This window comes from Cetorhinus maximus, chromosome 3 (genome assembly GCF_964194155.1).
Source record: "Cetorhinus maximus chromosome 3, sCetMax3.hap1.1, whole genome shotgun sequence".
Taxonomy (NCBI): domain Eukaryota; kingdom Metazoa; phylum Chordata; class Chondrichthyes; order Lamniformes; family Cetorhinidae; genus Cetorhinus; species Cetorhinus maximus.
The window spans coordinates 60,346,379-60,369,686 of NC_135881.1; the positions used below are offsets into that span (position 1 = coordinate 60,346,379).

Here is a 23,308-nt window from a genome sequence, read left to right on the forward strand (position 1 = left end):
GTACTTTTTTATGGCACTGCCATATTGAGAGTCAGAAGAAGGCACCAGTCAGGAGTGTGATGGAATACTCCCCACTTGCCTGGATGAGTGCAGCTCCTACAACACTCAAGAAGTTTAACACCATCCAGTTCAAAGCAGCCCTCTTGATTGGCAGCACATCCACATTCACTCCCTCCACTGCCGACGCACAGTAGCAGCGGTGTGTACCATCTACAAGATGCACTGCAGGGATTCACCAAGGCTCCTTAGACAGCACCTTTCAAACCTACAACCACTACCATCTAGAAGGACAAGAGCAGCAGACACATGGGAACACCACCTCCTGAAAGCTCTCCTCCAAGTCACTCACCATCCTGACTTGGAAATATATCGTCATTCCTTCACTGTCGCTGGGTCAAAATCCTGGAACTCCCTTCCTAATAGCACTGTGAGTGTACCTACACCACATGGACTGCAGCAGTTCAAGAAGGCAGCTTCTCAAGGGCAATTAGGGATGGGCAATAAATGCTGGCCTAGCCAGTGTCACCCACATCCCATGAATGAATTTAAAAAAGTAGTGAAAGTGCTCTCCTCAGCCCCTCAAGCAAATCTTCTGTCACCATCAGCAAATACCCCACCCCAACAAATCCATGATTCCAAACCTCATGCACAATGACCTCTCACTCCCTCTAACCCAGCAAAAATAGATAATGAAATCTTATTGTTAAATTGAGCAGGGCATCCATGTTCCTGGGATTTCCAGGATTCCACATCCCCAACCCCCCTCAACCATGCTTCCCTGTCTAAATATTAGGTCAATAACTCCCCCCAAAAGAACAACAGCACTAGAGCAAAGATCAATCTATAGCCAACAAGGGAAAGAATAATGAGTAAAATAGGTGAACTTGGTCTTTGTTACCTTAGCGTAATTAAGATTTGATAAAACAAAACATGCTTAAATAAGTGATGTTGTTATATCAAACACAGTGAATGGCTCACATAACCACTGCACTACCACATTCTTGTGAACTTTCTTGTCCTGGTTTCCAGTTCTGTGAATAATAGGAAACCATGAATAACATTGCTGATATTCTCAGCTGCTTAGATGTGGCAATAATGAAAATCAAAATGCTTAAATTAAAATCAATGGATCACCAAAGCTACTGTAAAACATAGAAAAGCACATTTGTATGTAAACTATATTTTATGGGTTTCGGTTGCCGTGTTAGAGTAATTACATCTGGTATTCATGCAAACTTTGATCCCATTGAAGATTTTTTTCTGGAGAGCTAACACTTCATTAATACAAGTATTAAGTGCAAAGGTAGGGAAGTGATGCTGAACCTGTAGAAAGCTCTGGTTAAGCCACAAACTAGAGAATTGGGCAGAATTAAATGTCTGCCTGGAGTTAGCTTGGAGGCAAGGGGGCCCTGCGATTGTTTGGGAAGGTGTGGCCTGGAGATCCTGCTGCCTTCCTGCCTCCCTTTGATTAAGTCCGGAGCGGGAAGGCTTGAAGACAGCCTTCCTGTCTAGAGGCCAAAACACTAAGCATCCATTTCATTGCTGTTTTGTGCTCTCTTGCTGAACACTCCTGGATTCCACATGCCACGACCTTTGTAAGGTATTTCTCCTTATGGCACCTTACCCAAGGTCTTCTGGAAGTCCAGATCTACTCCACGTCCTGCATTGCCCTAATCCCAGTCTTGCTGTTACTTCTTCTAATTATTCAAAATAAAATAATGCTGGTTAAACAGGACCTGCCCTCTAGAAAGGAGCTTGCTGACTATTATTTTTAATTACATTCTCCATTGCGAGACGTTTCAAAACTTGGTAGTTACATTAGCTTTTGGCAATAGTATAAATTGGGTGACATTGGATTAACTGACAGTTGTATCATTCGCCCAATCTTGCTTTGCAATGGTGAAGTGCGTAAGCGTGGTGAAATCAAGCTGTACTTTATTTCGTTTCCAAGTAGGTAAGGGGAGAAACGGTTCACTTACCCCCGAAGATCAACCCGAGCGACTGCACTGACATTGATCTGCACTTGGTGGAGGTTGCTGTTTGAATTATCCTTATTTGAACTGAAATACAAGGCAGGGGGAAAAAAAAAACCTTGTTCAACAGGAGAAAACCTTAAATTTACTGTCTTTAAACTGTAGAAATCAGAATTTGAGCAATCATTAAAAAAACATTTGCTGCAGAAATTAGACCTTGCATGATATTTTTATTGCTATTACAGCATACAAACTTTTAAAACCTCAGAGAGTTAATTGTCAGTTGATTAAGTGATTTTCGTCAAATAAATATTTGTAAAAGAATACCTTAAGAACCAAAATAGCATTACACATCACTCATATTTATTGAGGGGAAGAAAGAAAAATAATGACCAGACTTCAACTTAACTCCCTTATATCCCTAAAAGGAACTTCAGAACCTAGTTCATGACAGATGACCAAGTTACTCTATTTTTATTGTTTGCAGTATTTACTTTGGTAAATGTTAAATTTCAGCAGCTACAAAATTGAAGGTTGGAATAGGTTGCAGTTACAATCCTGACATTTTGAATCAGTTTATCTTTCAACCTCATTTTTCCAAGCTTGTTTGAGTCATGGCAAAATGATATATAAGAAGTTCAGCTACAAAATGAACAAATCCTATTTCATCCTTGCGCTCACCATAATCTTTAAGAGAGGCATTTTGGTATCATAAAACTTTTAAATAATCAACAAGTTTCTAGCACCATACTTAAAAACAAAACCAGTTCATCAAAAACATTCAAAAACAGATATGCAGGTGACAAAGGAGGTTAAATTACAAGCAGTGCACAAAATGAGAAAAGTGAGATATTTGTTTTTTTTAAAAACACATTTGCAGGAACAGCAAATTTTATTCTTGCAAGCTTCCTGAAAGTTCAGGTGTGTTGGGATAGCTCCAAAGACTGAATATCCAATAAGAAAATATTGTTGTGAATGTTCTTCCCCTATCTAAGTTGCCACTTATGAGTAAATAGTGCAATATAGGCCAATACAGCCATGGATGTGCAGGCTGGGTGAAAATGGACAGAGTGCAGAAGACACACACAATGCACAATGGTAGCCTTTGGTCCCGTAAGACGATGGTTTGCACCATGGTAGGCAGCTTTGTGTTAAGCATCACCTAGTCTGGCTCAGGAGCCCGTCTCTACACATGACCGTCTGCCACATTTGATGCAGAGGAAGGCAGTGGGCTGAAAAAGTGCAGGGTTTGCTGGCCTCTCTTTTCTCTGAGCTCTCTTCATGATCAGATGAGCTTTGTGTTTCTGCTCACCTCTTCCAATGCCCTTCCAAATAGACAGTCTCCAGAGGTCACAGACATCAGTATCAATGTCTGCCATCTTCATATCTCACTGGCAGGTGCCCAAGAGGTTATGAACCATTGGCCAGTTCACCGTACAGAAGGTCTTCGGGTATATAGCTGTCATCCATCTGATGACCATGGCCAAGCTAGCACAAACATTGTTGGCTTAGCAATGTGTGTAATCTGATGGAATTAGCATGTTCCAGGACCTCAGAGTTGGGGATCTTGTCCTGCCAAGAGATGCCGAGGATACGTCTGAGACAGTGAAAATGGAAATTGTTCAGCCTTTTCTCCTGCCGAGCATATGTTGTCCATGTCTCACTGCTGTACAGGAGTGCAGTGAGGACATAGGCTTGGCAGAATTGCAGTTTGGTGTTTTCAGTCAAATTGCTGTTGCTCCACACTCTCTTACTCAGCCTGGACATAACAGCTGCAGATCTTGCGATATACGTGTGTTGATTTTAGCATCAAGTGACAGATTGCTAGTGATGGTGGAACCTAGATAAGTGGAGGATTGGTAGAAGGATTAGAGGGGATATTAGGAAAAACTTTTTCACCCAGAGTGTGGTAAGTGTCTGGAATTCACTGCCCAAATTGGTATTTGAGGCAGAAACACTCAACTCATTCAAAAGGTACCTGGATCTACTCTTGAAGTGCAGTAACCTGCAGACCGGGTGCTGGAAGATGGGATTGGAAAGGGTGGCTTGTTCTTTCTTTAGCCAGCGCTGACATGATGGGCTGAATGATCTCTTTCTGTGCCGTAACTTTTCTAGCGTTCTACGTATGGCAACACACTGGACCATGACATTTGTCTTTCTGATGCTGATGGTCAAACTAAACTCTTCAGAAGCGTGAGAGGCCCTGTCCATTTGTCACTGCAGGTGTTCCTCAGTATGGAATGCCTGTGTGTCATCGTCAGCATGGAGTCCAGCACACCTTTGTCTTGGATCTCAGGTGAGCAAGGTTCAACAGCTTTCCATCAGTTCTGGTATGTAAGTAAGCACCTCTGAAGATGACTTGAAGGCATATGACAGCAGCAAAGAGAAGAATATGTCAGAAGAGTGTTGGTGCCAGAATACAAACCTGTTTGACCTCACTGCAGATCTCAAAGCGCTCCAACATTACCCCATCATAGCTGCCCTTACCCGTCATGTTGTCATGGAAAGGGGAGGTCACGTTGAGCAGCCAATTTTCACCAACAGCTTAAATAGTCTGGCGCTGTTCACATGGTTGAATGCCTTGGTGAGTTCGAAGAAGGCAATATAAAGTGTCCACCTTTGTTCATGGTTTTTCTCTTGCAGCTCCCATACTGAGAAGATCATGTCAATTGTAAACCTTCCAGTTCTGAAACCACACTGGGATTCAGGTAAGATGCTTTCAGCCACAATCTGCAGTCTGACAAGGACAACACAGGCAAATATATTTCCCGCAATGCTCAGCAGGAAGATGATAGTTGTTGCAATGGCTGCAGTTGCTCTCGTTTTTGTACAGGGACACAATCTTTGCATCATGCATAACCTGGGGCACTGCCCCTCCCTCAAACAGAGACAGAGAAGTTCGTACAGATGCTGTTGGAGTGCCGGTTTCCCATGCATGATGAGATCAGGCAGTATAGTATCAGCATCTGGAGCTTTCCCCATGACAAGTGAGTCAATATCCTTGACAAACAGGCTTTCTATGGTGTCTAGAGATTCCTCGGTGACAGTGTTCTCCCTGGAGTACAAATCAGGGTAATGTTTCACCCAGCTCTCCAACTGTTTATTGCAGTCAGTGATGACCTCGCCTGCCTTTGTTTACAATGGAGCCATTTTCTCTGCTGATGGACCTGTTGCCATTTGGATCCCATCATACATGCCCCCAGCATTTCCTGTGTTGAAGGATATCAGAATATTCTGGCAAAATTGTAACTAGTAGTCATTGGCGCACTGCCTAGCAGTCTGTTGGACTTTATTTCAATCGGCTCTTAGTGCAATTAGAGTCTTCTCGTTCGGATCACTCCTGTAATTAATGAAAGCAGATCACTTGGCTTTGACAGGTTCCAGTACAGCGATGTTAGCCTCAAACCTGTCACCATGTTTTCTGCTTTTACCTCCCACATGTTGAGGGTGCGGTATTGTAGATGGTGTCTCAATGTATGTTCCATTTTATTTCTGCACTCTGGGTGGGAATACTGGAGAGTGCCTGTTCAATCGAGTCAGTCAATGTTAATTTTAATCTGGGTCAGCAGTATCTGACACTTAATACCAAGGTGGCATTTCTGCTTTCAATGAAAAAACTTTTGAGGGTTGCATCCTAACTCTGGTGCACACCAGGGAATGACCTGTATCACTGTCAGCACAGTGGTAGTTGAAATTGAAAATACTGTTCAGAGAGTCATGTCTGGTGATGATCAGATCCAGCTAATGCCAATGCCCTGATCTTGGATGTCTCCAGGACACTTTGTGGCATGGCTTGTTCTGAAAGAAGGTGTGTTAATTACACAAAGCTCATGGTAACAGCAAAGCTCAAATAGTCTCTGTCCATTTTCATCTATCTTTCCCAGGCCATGATGTCCGAGGCAGGAGGGCCATGCCTCATGGTCCGTGCCCACTCTTGCATTGAAAGCCCCCAGTAGGTCTTATGCCTCTGTAGTGGAGCACAGCGTTGGACCATAGATACTCATGAGGTTAACTGGCCCTGTTTGAGTTGAGAGGCTGTTGGAGAGAACACATTCTGAACCATTTGTGGGATTCTAACATTGACAGCAGCAAGTTCCTTACAGCGAAGCCTACACCTTGCTCACACGTTTGCTCTGAACTCTTCCTCTGCCAGATGAACATGTAATGTTTTTCTTTCAGTGATCCACTCTCGCCAAGCCTGGTCCCTTGTAAGGGAAACTATGTCAATGTTCAGCCAGTCAAGTTCCATTTCAATCACAGCTGTTTTGCATACATTACTGACCAGCTGCATGTTGTCTGTCAACCCCGTGCACATGGTCCTGATGTTCCAGTTGGCATCTTCTTTCTTTTCATTTGTTTCATTTGTCTGCCTGGTGCAATGAATTCTGTCCGCTTGTTGAGCAGAGTCTCTAAGTTCCAAGCACCCATTGAAGCAGATGGACCATGGCAGGTCAGCATCTTACTAGTTGGGGGCTGCCCAACTTGAGATGGGTGGTGGCTGACCAGTGTGACACAACAGCTCCTCCCACCAAAGAGAGCCCGTAACACCCGCTCTCTACGCAAATCAAGTTGGGCTTATCACTCATAACTGCTGTCTCCTGTATTGTGTGAACAATCTGCAACGAAACTAGCGTGTCCTCTCCGGGATGCAAGTTTGGGCAAAATTAATGGACACTCTGGGCTGCCCAAATTTCAGGCTCACCACCTCCCCGGCTGGGTCTAAAGGAACGCAAAGCACAACATTTGGCACTAACTTGGTTCGAGGAATTGCCGGAAAAATTACATATTTAGACAACCGTCCACCTTTGGGCTCCACTCCAGATTTTTTGTCTGCGTTTACAACCTGAGCCTTCAAGTCTCCCGAGGTATCCACAAGGCAGTGCAGCTATTTGGCCATGGCTGGGAGTTTGGTTCGTGAGTGGCAGGGCGTGTACACATGCTGTTGGGCCTGTACAATGCATGTCTGGGAGCCGAATCTCCTCCAAGTTCCTCTGAAGCCTTAGCCTGGGGCCGTGAGGGGCCCGGTTTCTGTGTGTTGCCACAAGGAGGTACAGCTGAGGACCTGCCGATGGAGAGGTTGTATCCTGACGTTTAGCTCTTTTTCTCGCATTGCTGCTAGCCAGTTGTGTAGGCTGAAAAAGAAAAACGAACCAGCACACAAAAGCGGAAGGTATGCTAACTCTCTTAGCCCACACATCACATCGACCTGGTGGACACACAGAAGACATACAGCAAAGATTTATAGAATAAGATCTGCAATTCATTGTAAATGGCTTTGGGGTTTTTTTTCTATGTTAAAGGCAGTATATAAATTATAGTTTTTGTAGCTGTAATAGCTCCATGGAGCCAAAGGAAATTCCTGAAGGTCCTTACAGTGAAGCAGGCGTAGGAAGCTGTCACACAGAAGGTCTTAAAGAGAGGTTATGTTCACTGCTGTTGGATTAGTTTGTGAAATCTCTGGAAAGCAAAAAATATCAGCAATGGTGCTTTCCATTTTACGGTGCTTCCCTGGAGATTTTAGTGGAATGGGTGAGGGCAAGGTGAGGAATTTTTTTTTATTCATCCATGGGATGTGGGCTTCGCTGGCTGGGCCAATATTTATTGCCCATCCCTAATTGCCCTTAAGAAGATGGTGGTGAGCTGCCTTTTTGAACCGCTGCAGCCCATGTGGTGTAGGTACACCCAAAGTGCTGTTAAGAAGGGAGTTCCAGGATTTTGACCCAGCGACAGTGAAGGAACGGCGATATATTCCCTAGTCAGGATAGTGAATGAATTGGGGGGAACTTCCAGGTGGTGGTGTTCCCATCTGTCTGCTGCCCTTGTCCTTCTAGATGGTAGTGGTTGTGGGTTTGAAAGGTGCTGCCTAATGAGCTTCAGTGAATTCCTGCAATGCATCTTGTAGATGGTACACACTTCTGCTACTGTGCACTGGTGGTGGAAGGAATGATTGTTTGTGGATGCTGTGCCAATCAAACAGGCTGCTTTGTCCTGAATGGTGTCCAGCTTCTTCAGTGTTGTGGGAGCTGCACTCATCTATTCTGTTTCTCAGAAGTGGAAAGAAGATTGGGAAGATCTATATACCAAGCAAGGTGGCAGAGATGGGCAGCTCTGGATGCATCACCTCCAGGACTAGGATTCAATGTAGGAAACACTTCAATAGTCTGACAAGAGCAGCAAAGGTTCATGCTCTGCTTGAGTCTCTTCCCATGTCTTTCATCTCACCCCATCAAAATATGCTTTTCTTTTTTCCTCCATTATATGCTTTCCAGTTTCCTCTTAAATACATCTATAATATTGACCTCAACCTCTCAGTGTGGTAGTGAGTTCCACACTGGGTAAAGAAGTTCTCCTGAACTCCCTATTGGAATTATCAATGATTAATTTATTTTGATAACCGCTAGCTCTGGTCTCTCCCACAAGTAGAAACGTCTCCTCTACATCTGGCCTAGCACACACTTCCATGATCTTTAATGGCCACTTTTGTGTCACCCCTCAACCTTCCCTTTCCTAGAGCCCCCAGCTTGTTCAATCTTTCCTGATAGTTATAAAGCTCTCAAGGGTTTTGCATCATTGCAATAAATCTTTTTTTACCTTCTCCAGTACTTTCATGTCCTGTCTATAATATGGGTCGGGTGGGGGGGTGTAGTGGTGGTATTTTACAGCCTCCCACTGACATATTTGAAGGTGGGAGGGCACATTAAATAAAATGGCTAGCCCACTGCCTTCCTGCCCACCCCCAGAGCTGACTCCCATATTACATTGGGCGGGTAAGGCGTCAGGCAGGCCGTCTGCTCTTAGTCCGTTTGAGGGCCTTAACTAGCTTATTGACTATTAACTTTTAACTGCCACTGACTTGCCTCTTTTTGATATGGTCAGCTGGATGACATGATGTCATCAGTCATAATTTAATTTATAGAAAGAAAATTTTTTTAAAGGTACACAATAACTAAATCAAAATGTTTTGTGCATCAACAATATAAGCTAATCCCCTCCAGTGCTCATCAGTTTCAGAAAGCCTCAAGCATACCAGCGGGCACTACGAGCTCCCTCCCTACAGACACTCAGGTGGGGACTTAGTTGGGGAAGAGAGATAGGCAACTGGAGAGGCTGCGCCTCCATCAATCGCATCTTGTCTGGGCCAGTTCATAGCCACCTTTGCCACTGACATGCACCTTTAAAGTTAAGTTTTAAAATGAACAGTCTGTTAAATTTTAGCTTGATAAGCATGCTATTTGTATTATTTACCCACTCTTGCTAAATTCCCAATGCTACTCTGTACAGCAAGCAACTCTGCAATTACTTACAGCTCTATGCGCACAGATTGTTTGGTTTGCTATGTGATCAACACCTTCATTGGCGACATCAATGACATGTGAGATGCAGCACACCCCTCCGGAAGGAGATTCCTTCAAACTGAAATCGCTCAATAAATTGATCGATTTCATCTAAAATTATCTGGAGGCCACCAATTTGCTCTTTTCAGATTACGTGTTTAAATCTGTGGCGATCTGTGTTCATTTGTAGCTCACCTTTTGATCTGCAGGTAAAAGCTGATACTGGCATTTGCCATTTCCAAGCGCTGAACAGAAAAGCGTAGCCCCACAGACAGCTGACAAAAAAAAATCAAAGCATTAACCATGAACAGCTGTTGGAGTTACAGTGTTGAATTCCTGTTGTGGAAAACAGTTATTGGCAATGGCACCAAAGAAACTAAATCTGCTGCCGTCTCTCACCTTTGTGAGCACTGAATCTATTAATTCATGCTGATTATGCAACTTATCAGCCCACTTAATATATTCCTGATGACATTTTTTAGTTTTTTTTCCAGATTCCTCTAAAGTTTTCTAGATGTTTATTCAACAAACAGATAATAATAGATTTTACCTCTAAAAAGACAAAATGAATTGTGGGACTCTATATCCTACTTGTAAATCTACTTCGATTCTAAGCGTGCATGAGCAGACACAATAGAGTACATTTTTCAACATTTAACACCTGGTACAAAGCTTTGCCAACCAGGTGTGGAAATCAGGAATCTGGGCACGGAGGTCAGAGGCAGCCTCAAGGATGAGCCATCCAGGATGGAAAATCTTGTGCACCAGCTGAGTTCTGTGCTCAAATTTCCAAAACACATTCTTGATGGACAAAACTCCATACCTACAGGGTGAATTTATAAAATCAACCATTATGTCACTTCACAGAATTTGGCAAAGCCTACAGCACAGAAACAGGCCATTTGGCCCAATTGTTTCATGCCAGTGTTTATGTTCCACATGAAACTACTGCCATCCCTCTTCATCTAACCCGATCACCATCATTCTATTCTTTTCCCTCTCCTCTGCTTACCTAGCTTTGCCTTAAATACATCTATGCTATTTGTCTCAACTACTCCTTGTGGTATAGTGTTCCATGTTCTTCCCACTCTTTGGGCAGAATTTTCCCCCCGTCGGGGCGGAAGTTGATGGGCTGGCATGTGTGGGCGTGCTTCCGATCGGCGCCCCCGATCGGAGGCGCGGTGCCATTTTACGTGGGTGGGCCAATTAAGGCCCACTCAGAGTGATGTCCACAGGGAAGCACTATGTGCTCCCTGTGCAGGAGGGGGGAATCCCTAAAATCGAGAGTGCGCTCTTTCGCGCACGCGCACAAATAGAAAAAAAAAAATTCTCTTACATGTCCCCTCATGTGACAATGTCACATGAGTTGGGACATGTTCATAATTTCCATAACAACTTTATTAAAATTTTTAAAACCCTACATGAAACCTCATCCCGCCGGTGGATGAGGTTTCATGTTTTTTCTAGTTGCCACCGAGGCTCCTGGTCTGCCTGCCATGCTTAAGGTTGGACGGGCAGGTCCTTTAATTGGTTAAGTGATCCTGTCAACAGCCTCAATTGGCCATTGACAGGTCGGCGGACAGACAGCTGATTTTGCTGTGCCCCCGCCTTCCTGAAAATTTAAATGGGGCGCGGTGATGTCAGGAGTTCCGCCCGATGTCATCCCGCATCATTTTACGCATCGGTGAGCGGGCCCCGCCCCCCATGCTTGCCGACAGTAAAATCCTGCCCTTTGAGTAATGATGCTCATGAATTCCCTACAGATTTATTATTGACTATCTTATGCTTATGGCTCTTAGTTATGGTCTCCGCACAAATGGGGACGTTTTGTTTACATCTACCCTATCTTCCTTCCATAACCTTAAGGACCTCTATCAGGTCACCTCTCAGCCTTGTCTTTTCTAGAGAAACGTACCCCAGCGTGTTCGGCCTTTCCTTGTGATATAGTGTTCCACGTTCTTCCCACTGTTTGGGCAGAATTTTCCCCCCGTCGGGGCGGAAGTTGATGGGCTGGCATGTGTGGGCGTGAGACTAAGCTGTTTACAGTGCTCAAAGTGTGGTCTAACTGGTATAAGTTTAACATAAATTCTCAGGTTTTCAATTCGTTCCCACTGGAAATGCTTGGTTTGTTTCCTTTATGGTTTTATTGTTGCTATTTTTTGTGATTTGTATGTCTGTACCCTTAGATCACTTTGTTCCTCTACTCCTTTTAGACTTTTATTATCCAAATAATGTGTGGCCCTCCTTATTCTTCCTACCAAAATATAGCACCTCATATTTAGCTATATTGAAATTTGTTTGGCAACTGCATGTCCACTCTGTAAGACTATTGGTGTCTTTCTATATTTTGTTGCAGGCTTCCTCAGTGCTTATTATATCCCCCAGTTCGGTGCTGCCTGTAAATTTTGAATTTGCACTTCTGATTTATCAGTCCAAATCATTTATATAAATAATGAACAACAATGGGTCCAAGATTGAATAGCCATTCTTAACCCCTACTCTGTTTTCTGTTTTGTAGCCAACTTGCCATCCATTCTGCAACTTGTCCCTTGAATCCACATGCACTGACATTAGTCATGAGGCAACTATTCAGTACTTTATCAAATATATTACAGCTACTGCATTACACTGGTCAACTCCATCTATTACTTTACAAAGATTTCAATAGGGTTGGTCAAGGATGAACTTTTTTGGAATCCATGTTGACTACTTTTTAAAATATTATTGTTTCCAGCTGTTTCTATACTGTACTTCTGAGAAAGGATTCCAATATCTTCCATATCACTAACATTAAGCTAATTGGTCTATGTTCCCCAGACTTGTTCTATCTCCATTCTAAATAAAGGAACAAAATCAGCTATTGTAATGTACACAGTTAGTTTCTCTCATTGATAAGAGCATAAGACGTAGGAGCAGAAGTAGGCCACTCTGCCCATCAAGTCTGCTCCGCCATTCAATGAGATTATGGCTGACTCCACTTTCCTGGCTTTTCCCCATAACTCTTGATTCCCTTACTGATTAAAAATCTGTCTATCTCAGCCTTGAATATACTTAACAACCCATCTTCTACAGCTCTCTGCGGTAAAGAATTCCACAGATTGACTACCCTCTGAGAGAAGAAATTACTCCTCATCTCTGTCTTAAATGGGCAACCCCTTACTCTGAGATTATGCCCTCTGGTTCTAGACTCTCCCACACGAGGAAATAACCTCTCAGCATCTACCCTGTCAAGCCCCCTAAGAATCTTATATGTTACAATAAGGTCGCCTCTCATTCTTCTTAACTCCAATGAGTACAGGCCCAACCTACTCAACCTTTCCTCATAAGAAAATCCCCCCATACCCAGGATCAACCTAGTGAACCTTCTCTGGACTGTCTCCAATGCCAGTATATCTTTCCTTATAAGGGGGCCAAAAATACTGAGGCGAGGTCCAATATTTCTGCTGTTTCTAACTTGTGAGGTTATCTTGTGCAGGCCTTAGTGGCATTACCCTTATCCTGGTTTTGCTTTTGTCATTTCTGCATCTTTTTATTATTTAATATTGTTGTCACTCTTCACTTTTCTAATTGTTTTTGGCTTCATTCTTACCTCTACATGTACTCTTTTGTCAACTTCTTTACTGTTTATCTTTACTGTTTACGTACTTGGTGTAATGACTTAGTTTCAATTTTATTTATCGCTTTATTCATCTATAGTGTTTTTGACTTGCTTGATTTTGGCTTTTTTTTTAAATCAGAAAACATTTCTCCTGAACTCCACTGATCATTTTAAATATATGTGACAGCCACTCTTTCTCTTTGTCAAAATTTTTATGCTTTGCCTTCCTTAGTTCGAGTCTCGTCCCTCAAAATTAGCTTTTTTCCTCCAATGTACTATTTAGGTCTTTGTCTTATTTTCATATTTCTGAGCCATTACTTCAAAATATATTATATTGCAATTGTTATTGCTTATTCTGAGCACTTACTTCTCTTATCTACTCTGATTTATTTCCAATAAGTTGATATCCAATCAGTCCCTCTCTTGTCGAGCTTCTTATTTACTGGGGAAGGGAGGAGTCCTGAACACACTGTAAAAACTTTAATCCCTTTTCTCTGTTCCCTAACTATTCCTGCCAGTCTACGTGGGGGTTGTTGAAATATCTCATGATTATTATTCTATTACTTTTACTAATTTCATAGATTTGCCTTTGTATTTCTCTCTCCACCTCCCTTCCTCCACCTTCCTTACTAGCCAAAATAGATTTGGGGTACATTATGCAGGACATTTCAATAATAAACTCTGCACAAATATAGGATGGAATCTTGTTGAGGTGACGGGGGTCTTGCCTGCCTTGCCTGATAAGGAAAGCCAGAGAGAGACTTGTGTTGCCTCCTTCAGGGAAGACCTGCTGAACCAAGAGCCAATCAGGCAGTGGTGGGCCTTTCCCCAGGATCAGGACCCTAGGGGAAAAGGTCCCATCTACTAAGAGCTACCAGCCAATCAAAGCCCGGCAGGTCTTTTGCTCAACAGCTTCACTGGGGAGCTGGTGGCGGCTTCCAGGATGACAGCCACTGGAGGCGCAGGGTTGTGGAGCATCCCAGGCCAGAGGTAAGTAATGGCAGAAGAGCTTTTGCAGGGTGGGGGTTATGGGGTGGGGGTGCAAGGAGGTTGGCAGCAAGGGCAGTGGGTGGCACTCAACGGGCCACCACCTTCCCAATGCCGGGTCCCTCACTCAGGCACCAAGTGCCCCCCAGGAGAAAACAAGCGGCCTGCAAACATTTACTTGCCGTGCTCCCCGTGTGGCAACAGGCCCACCCGCAGCTGGGTTAATACCAGCAGCAGCAGGATAAGGCCCTTAAGTGGTTATTAATTGTCCACTTAAGGGCCTCAATTAGTGGCAGGGCAGGAAGACTGGCCATGAGCCTTCCTGCCCCTGGCTTCATTTTGACAGAGGTGGGAAGGTGGCGGGGTGCTCACCCACCACCCTTCTGCCCTCCCCAGATACCACAGGAGAGAGCAAAAGATTCTGCTTATAGAGGTGTTGGATCAACAAAAGCTAGGAGTTGTCAAACAAAGAACGATATGTATTGCATTGTCAAATTTTGATATATGACGCTCTCATCTCATACAGGAACAGAAGATGCACACTATTTGAATGAGAGGTTGTCATTTGTCTGCCTGCTGAAACCACTTGAGATGCTGGATAGAGTAACTGTTGAAGTCTGGAAGTGATTTTAAGGAGGTCATTTCAATGAAGGGTTAAGATAATTTCGTAAACTTTGAAACCAAAGCACTAGCTATTACCAGTGGTTTCAGCTTTTAACTCTGTAGATGTTTCCAATGAAACATCACAAATAGGCTGGTAAATTCCTGGGAAATGCTCCCACTCCACAGGCATTACTTCACCAGAAATGATATGGAAACCCTATTTATGCACATAAACATGATTCCTGCTGCACTACCTGCAAAGCAATGTTGGTGGAATTCACCAAACATAAAGTCCTCCTAAAGTTATTCTGATTGATAGTATGACATAAGAGTAGATTTTATGAACTTACCCTGCTGGTGTAGAACTTTGCCTATTGAGTATGCATGTTGGAAATTTGAACATTGATCCTCAATTCCTTTAGCGCTATTCCTGTTTATTGCACTTCCCGTGTCAGAATGGGAGCAGCTCTGAGGAAATTCCCATCCAAGTGGATTTTTTTTTTAAGGAAACAATGGTCAGGCCACTGCAGGTCATTTTAAATGGGATAATATCCATAATGAGACAGGGCATAATCAGTGTAATTTAATTGAATGCTAATCCATAGTTGATCACTTGGAGTTAACGTACTTGTTTGATCATGAATAAAAAAAAGTTCCTCTCCCTGCTTTCATTTATCAGCCTCTCAGCTGTAGTGGCCATACTTATATTCAGTTTATAGTGTGCATGTACAACAACCCATGGAAAAATACACAAGCTGTATGCCAAGTAACAGAAGTTATGTCCAGTGCAGATCTTTTGTTACAACATTCTCAGATTTTCAAAACTTCCACAGCCCACAATGTATATTGTTACTGATCCGTGTGAACATTATACACTTGACTCAGAAACTAATGTGAAGTTCAAGGGTCAGTGATTCATTTCTCCTTACTGAATCAAATAACTCAATCAGTGATTCACCCTTTGACCTAGTTCAGCACTTGTCAATTGATACAAACACTGGACCACCAACAGGTTCAAAAGCAGCATCAATTATGGTAAAACATAGCTATTAACTAAAAATAACAAAAAAGCATTATGTCAAACAGCTTCACAAACAGCACTGCTCACACACTAAAACTTTCAGGCTAACAGTAATACTTTCAATTTGCAGATTCACATTGGGGTTGCCACCAGGTATGGGAACAGGAAGTAACAAACACACTGGGGAAACATTTTCCAGAGGGCATTGGGACCCTGATGTCAGGGGTCCCTAGTCCACCCACGTCATCAGCACACTGGTGACACAACCTTCTGGGAGGTGGCCTCCTAACTGGCCAACTCAACACTCGCCATCCTATTAAGGACTGTGGGCAGGTTCCCGATGCTGGAGGGCCCATAGTGGTATCAGGCTGGCAGCCTCACCAGGCACGATAGGAGCTGCTGAGGCAGAAGGGTAAGCATGAGGACACCCCTAGGTTGCTCCAGAGAAGACAGCAAGTAAAGAGGCCTGAAGCCAGTGGGGCCATCAGGGTGGAGGGGAAACCCCTGCACAGGTTTGGTTTTGGACGCAGTTACGGCCTTCCATCCCCACGGCATTCCAACAGTGGAAAACTACTGACGTCATTGCAAAATAATTGGCTGCCAACCTCCAGCCCCATCTTTATGGGGCCAGGAAAGTTCAGCCCATGGTTTCTATCACGTAAATTTAATTTTGGGTGGATACAGAACCATACACACAGTGAGCTCTAACAATCCAGCCACAAAGGTTGCGGCTCAAGCAGTATCTTCAATATGCCAAAATGGTGACACTGGCCTGGATTTTTACCTGACCTGCCAGGAGTGGGTGAGTTGGAAATTCATGGAGAGCCTGGATGTCAAGATTCACCTGCATGGTGTGGGGTTTAACTCCTCAGTTTGTGTTCCTAGATCGCTGTCTGGAAACTTTCTGCAGTCTTTCTCCATTTAAATAATATTCAGCTCCTCTATTCTTCCTGCCAATGTGCATAACCTCACATTTTCCCACATTATATTCCATCTGCCAAGTTTTTGCCCACTCACTTAACCTGTCTATATCCCTCTGTGGACTCTGTGTCGTCCGGACCACGTGCCTTCCCATCTATTTTTGTGCCATCCGCAAACTTTGTGATAGTACATTCGCTTCCCTCATCCAAGTCATTAATATATATTGTAAATAATTGTGGCCCAGCACTGATCCCTGTGGCACTCCACTTGTTACAGGCTGCCATCTGAAAATGCCCCCCTAATCCCGACTCTCTGTCTTCTATTAGTTAGCCAATCCTCTATCCATGCTAATATACTATCCCAAAACCATGGGCTCTTAGCTTTTTAAGTAGCCTTATGTGCAGTACCTTATTGAATGCCTTTTAGAAATCCAAATATATTACATCTACTGGTTCCCCTTTATCTATCCTGCTTGTTACCTCCTCAAAGAATTCTAATAAATTTGTCAGGCATGATTTCCCCTTCATGAAGCCATGCTGACTCTGCTTGATTATATTATGCATTTCTAAATGCTCTGCTATTACATCCTTTATAATAGACTCTAACAATTTCCCAATGATGGATGTTAAGCTAACTGGCCAATAAATCAGGAGATTTATTAACTGGCCAATAGTTACCTGTTTTTTGTCTCCCTCCCTTTTTGAATAAGGGTGTTACATTGGCAGTTTTCCAATCCTCTGGGACTTTTCCAAAATCTAAGGATTCTTGGAAGATTAGCAACAGTGCATCCACTATCTCTGTAGCTACTTCCTTTAATAACCTAGGATGCAGCCCATCAGGTCCAGGGGACTTATCAGCCTTTAACCCCATCAATTTCTCTAGTACTTTTTCTCGAGTGATAGCTATTGTATTTATTTCCTCCCCGCCTTTTGTCCCTTGATTTTTTAGTATCTTTGGAATGCTATCAGTGTCTTCTATTATAAAGACTGATGCAAACTCCTCTGCCATTTCCTCGTTCCCCATTATTATTTCCCCAGCCTTATTCTCTAAGGGCATATGTTCACTTTGGCCTCTCTCTTCCTTTTTATATATTTGAAGAAGTTTTTACTGTCCATTTTTATATTACTTGCTAGTTTACCCTCAAAGTTTATTTTCTCCCTCTTTATTTTTTTGGTCATCTATTGTTGGTTTTTAAAACTTTCCCAATCCTCCAGCTTACCACAAATCTTTGCCACATTGTACATTTTATTCTTTCAATTTGATACTATCCTTGATTTCTTTGGTTAACCATGGTTGTTTTACCCCTTCCTAGTATGCTTCTTCCTCATTGGGATATATCTTTGTTATGAGTCAGGAACTATTTTCTTAAACGTCTGCCATTGTTCAACAACCGTCTTTTCTGCTAAACTCCTTTCCCAGTCCACTCCAGCCAACTCTGCCTTCATTCCTTTGTAGTTACCCTTATTTAAGTTTAGCACAGTTGTTTCCAACCTAAGTTTCTCACTCTCAAACTGAATGCTAAATTCTACCATGTTATGGTCACTGTTTCCTAGGGGATCTTTTGCTCTGAGATCATTTATCAAAACTGCCTCATTACAAATTACCACATATAAAATAGCCTGATCCCTGGTTGGATCCATAACATATTGTTCTAGGAAACTGCCCCAAATACACTCTATGAATTCTTGATCGTGGCTTCATCTACCAATTTGATTTTCCTAATCTACATGAAGATTAAAGTCACCCATGATTAATGTACTGTCTTTTTTTACATCCCCTCATTATCTCCTGATTTATTGTCTATCCTACGGTATAGGGAACCTATAGATTACTCCCACCAGTGTTTTCTTCCCCTTGTTATTTCTTACCTCCACCCAAATGGATTCTACATTTTCTGATCCAAGGTCATTTCTTGCTATCACACTTATTCCATCCCATACTAACAAAGCTACCCCGCCACCCTTTCCTTTCAGCCTGTCCTTTCAAAAGGTCGCATACCCCTGAATATTTAGTTCCCAGCTTTGATCTCCTTGTAACCATGTGTCCGTAATGACTATAACATCATACCCATTAACCTCTATTTGTGCCATTAATTCATTTATTTTGTTCCAAATACTGTGTGCCCTTAAGTAAAGAGCCACTAATTTTGCCTTTTTACCATTTTTCTCCCCTTTGACCCGATTTGTTGCTTTTTTTTTTATGTTTGTACACTCTGTCGCTTCCTGTCACACTCTGGGTAGCATTATCTAAATAGCTGCCCTGCAAAGCTGCCAAATTCTTTTGCTTTTTAAACCTACGTATCTCCTTTCCACAACCCCGCATCCCACCCACCTCCCCCCCCCCCCCCCCCCCCCACCCCCATTTAGTTTAAAGCCCCCTCTGCGGCCCTAGTTATTTACTTCGCCAGGACACTGGTCCTGGCACGGTTCAAGTGAAGCCCTTCCCACCGGAACAGCTCCCTTCTACCCCAGTACTGGTGCCAGTGCCCCATGAACTGAAAGCCACTCCTCCCACACCAATCTTTGAGCCATGCATTTAACTCCTTGACTTTATTTACCCTATGCCAGTTTGCCCATGGCTTAGGTAGTAATCCCAAGATTATTACCTTAGAGGTTCTACTTTTTAACTTAGCTCCTAACTGTTCAAATTCTTTCAACAGAACCTCCTTTCTAGTCCTATCAATGTCGTTGGTACCAACGTGGACGACAACAACTGGATCCCTCCCCTCCAATTCCAAGTTCCTCTCTGTCCCTGAGGGGATGTCCTTAAACCTGGCACTGGGTAGGCAACACAGCCTTCGGGACTGACGTTCACAGCAGCACAGAACAGTTTCTATCCCCCTAATTATACTGTCCCCTACCACTACTACGTTCCTATTTCCTCCTCCCACTTGAATGGCTCCCTGTACCACAGAGACGCGGTCAATTCGCTCATCCTCCCTGCAGTCCCCGCTCTTGTCCACACAGCTTGCAAGAACCTTGTAACTGGTGGACACTTGCAGGGGCCGAGGCTCCTCGACTGCTACCCCTGGGTCCCCATACCTGCCTCACCTGCAGTCACACCCTCCTGATCACAGCCCAAGTTTGAATTATCCAATCTGAGGGGTGTGACCACCTACTACAGCAAAGTGTCCAGGTAACTTTCCCCCTCCCTGATGTGGCGCAATGTCTGCAGCTCAGACTCCAGCTCCTTAACTTGGATCTGAAGTTCCTTGAGCTGCAAACACTTACTACAGATGTGCTTGCCCTGGATCACCTTGGTGTCCAGCAGCCCCCACATGCTGCAGCAGCAACATATCACCCGCCCTGCCATAGCTATTGTATTTTATTTAATTTATTAATTAATTGCTCTAGTATCCCTGCTCTTTACACTTGAAGAATCCCCCGCTTTTTACAATTTATTATAATTAATTTTTATACTAGTATTAATCTTATACTTAACAAGCTATTTTTAGGGAAGAAAAAATAAAGACTAGAGACCAAAACACAAAACTAAACACCTTAATTTTACTTTAAAGACTAGAAATACTCACCATCCCAACTCACCAATCAGCCGCTCTCCGCGTTATTTTTAAAATGAACTCCCCTCACTCCCCACACACTTTTTAAAATGAATTCTCCTCGCTCTCCACACACTTTTCAAAATGAACTCTCCTCGCTCTCTGCTGCTTTTTAAGATGAACTCCCCTCGCTCTCAGCTGCTTTTTAAAATGAACTCTCCTCGCTCTCCATGTGCTTTTCAAAATGAACTCTCCTCGCTCTCCGCACACTTTTCAAAATGAACTCCACTTGCTCTCCGCTGCTTTTTAAAATGAACTCCTCTCACTCTCCGCACACATTTTAAAACGAACTCCCCTCCGCACTCCACACACTTTTCAAAATGAACTCTCCTCACTCTCCGTGCTCTTTTTAAAAGGTTGGTTGATTCTTGGTTGATTCCTGGGATGAAGGGGTTGAGCAGGTTGGGTCTATACTTATTGGAGTTCAGGAGATAAGAGGTGATGTTTTTGAAACGTATAAGATTTAGGGCAGAATTTTCCATGCCCGCTGGTGTTGGGCGTGTTCAGCTGTGCGAGTGGACAATATGGCGAGAAGCGTCATGAAACCAGCTTGCAATCGTCTGCTCTGCCTGTCATTGGCGGGTCAAGACTCGCGCTGTCGGACATCGAAAACCTCATTGCAATACATCTGTATATCATTCTAAGGCCAGCCCGCCAGAATCATCCACCCCACTGGATCGTCCGCCCATGTCAGTGGGAACACATGCCGGTGCACAACATGCCTTGACAAATGTGACATGCAGAAGTTGGGACTTACCGCCAGGGCCTTACTCATATCGCGAACATCTGAGGAGCGGAAAATGCTGGAGCCTGACAGCAATGGGACCCTGGAGGAACGTCCATGGTATGCTGGGTGGAATCTCATGAACTTGGCTCCACCGCAAAGCAGCTCACAGAAGGTGGAAAGTCTCGGTTGAGGGTCTGCTCACAACGGATGATGGTTGAGGGGTGGAGAGGAATATCCAGCTGTGTTTGGGAGAGGAAGATGCATGGGGAGAAAGGTCGGGGGGTGGGGAGAGGAAGGTCTCAGATCGACTGGGAGAGGTGTTAGAGGGTGAGGTTGGAGGGGGAAACAAAGGTGTCGGGGGGGTGAAGTTGAGAGGGGTGAACGAAGATGTCAGGGGGAGCGAGGTTGGGGGGGAGGAGGGGGTAATGGGGGAGAAGATAGCAACTCAGGGGCGTAGGGGTAAGTGGGGTGGAAGGTGTAGGGGAAGGATTTTGGAGGGGAGAAGGAGTGCGGAGAGGGGGCCACAGGCAAAGGGGACTCCGAGGGAGCAGACAGCCTTTGAGATCTCTGAGTGGATGACCCAGGGGGGTCCAGCTGCTACTCCTCCTCCCTTTGGGTGCCTGAGGGCTCCAGACTGACTCCTTGAGGGGCAGGAGCACCTGGAGAGACATCGAGGTGCCCCGTTTCCCTCTCACGTTGCCAATCCCATGGTTCCAGCGATGGAGTGCAGGTCCGCGCACATCTCCGCATTCTGCTGGACCAGGGTCTCCATGGCATCCACCAGCCTTCCCATGGAGACCTCCATATGTGCACATGTGGGCACCACTTCATCAGAGATCAGGCGGACGCACTCCTCCGACTCGCATGCCACTCTGTTGAGGGCTTCCAAGAACTCTACGTGATATTCCCCTAGCTTCTGCTGACTCTCAGCGATGAGTTGGAAGGCCAAATCCAGAGGCTCATCATCTGACTCAGATCTGACAGGTGTCTCTTCCCCAGCAGTAGTCTGAGTGCCAGGGAGTTCAGCTGAACCTGCCTCCTCCTGCTGCGGATACATGTCCTTGCAGTGACCACCACATTGTGAACCCGAACTTGTTCTAGATCTAGGTCTCACCGAGGTATGTGTATCTGCGCTGGTGGAGGGTGTGGGTAAGCGCTGTGACGGATCTTCCAGGCTGCTTATTTCCAGCTCTTCGATGGAGGAGGTGTCCTCTTGGCTGGAGGTGCGGACCTAGATGGTGCCGAGGTACTGGCTGGCTGAGGGCATCGGTCCCTTGGCGGAGCTCCCTGTGAACCAAAGTAGAGATAATTAGCGCATGGCAGCAGAGTCAAAAACAGGAGAGAGAGCACTCACATTTGCCTTGAGAGAGGGATGATGTGGTGCAGGATTCTCACAAAGGTGTTCGCCACCAACCTCACTGTCTCTGCTGGCACAGTCCACATCCTCACCAGACAGCGCAATGGCACGTTCCTCAGAGTGAGTGAGGGCCTTATGTGAGCCACTCCACCCCCAGTCTGGGACCTGTATCTGCTGTTGTGAGCCAGCTTCTCCTGCATGAAAACAGATAGAAAGAATGTGAGCAGGACACATGGCACCGCATGGAATGTTTGTGTGGTGAGCGGAGACATGGACGGGATGAGGACACGAGCACCAGAGAATATGAGCTTGAGGAAGATGTGAGGGTGTGTGTGAGAATTACTGGTGTTGTGCCTTGAGGTGTGCGATCCGTGTGGATGTGTGACGGGTTTGTGAGTGTGTGAGTTGAGTGTGATAAGAAGAGTGACAAACCTTGGTGTAACGGATGAGACTATTCATCCTGTTGCAGCACTGGGTGGCTGTCCTCTTTGGCAGAGAATTAGCGCTGACCACCACTGTCACCGCCTCCCATGCTGGTTTAGTGATGCGGCTGTCCATCCTGCGGCCAGAGCGGGAGTAGAGGACATCACAGCGGGCCTCCACTGAGCCCAAAAGGCACTCAAGGGACATGTCATTAAACAAAGGGGCTGCAGTCTTCTCACCTTTCAGGGCCATGTCTTCTTTGCAGCAGCCCTGGGCTAGAAGCACTGAGAGGTATGCGTACGGCTGCACTTTAAATATGGTGCCCGGCGTGATGAAACAGCGAGGTGATGGCATGGCAGGCGAATGAGAATCCGCCCATTATCGAAACGGCGTGTTTCCCGGGAATGCATAATTAATGCGACGGAATTGGGACGATACGGCGTGAGAAGCTGCCATTGCGGCTGGTGGTTACAGCGTCATTTTTCCCGCCTGCTACCGCACTGCAAATCTGGGACGATTGCACCCTTAATCTTTAATAAGATTCTGAATGGGGGGCTGAAGCAGGGTAGATGCTGAGAGAATGTTTCCCCTCGTGGGGTTATCTCCAACTCGGGCGTACAGTTTAAGGATCTCCACTTAAGACCAAGATGAGGAGGATTTTCTTCCCTCAGAGGATTATTAAAATTCTCTACCCAGAGAGAAGTGGAGGCTGGGTCATTGAATATATTCTGACAAATTTTTGATCAACAAGAGACTCAAGGGTTATTGAAAGAAGGTTGGAAAGTGGGTTTAAGGCCACAATCAG

At 44.6% G+C, this 23,308-nt stretch overlaps 1 protein-coding gene across 1 annotated transcript in view; it reads right to left on the reverse strand.

Moving 5' to 3' along the window:
- Positions 1 to 23,308, reverse strand: part of itga8 (integrin, alpha 8) — a 277,429-nt gene that overhangs the window by 91,174 nt on the left and 162,947 nt on the right. The window contains exons 22-23 of the mRNA XM_078538452.1: positions 9,503 to 9,582; positions 1,980 to 2,060 (exon numbers count right to left, since the gene is read on the reverse strand). Coding sequence (XP_078394578.1) covers positions 1,980 to 2,060; positions 9,503 to 9,582 — 161 coding nt within the window. The remainder of the gene's footprint in view (positions 1 to 1,979; positions 2,061 to 9,502; positions 9,583 to 23,308) is intronic.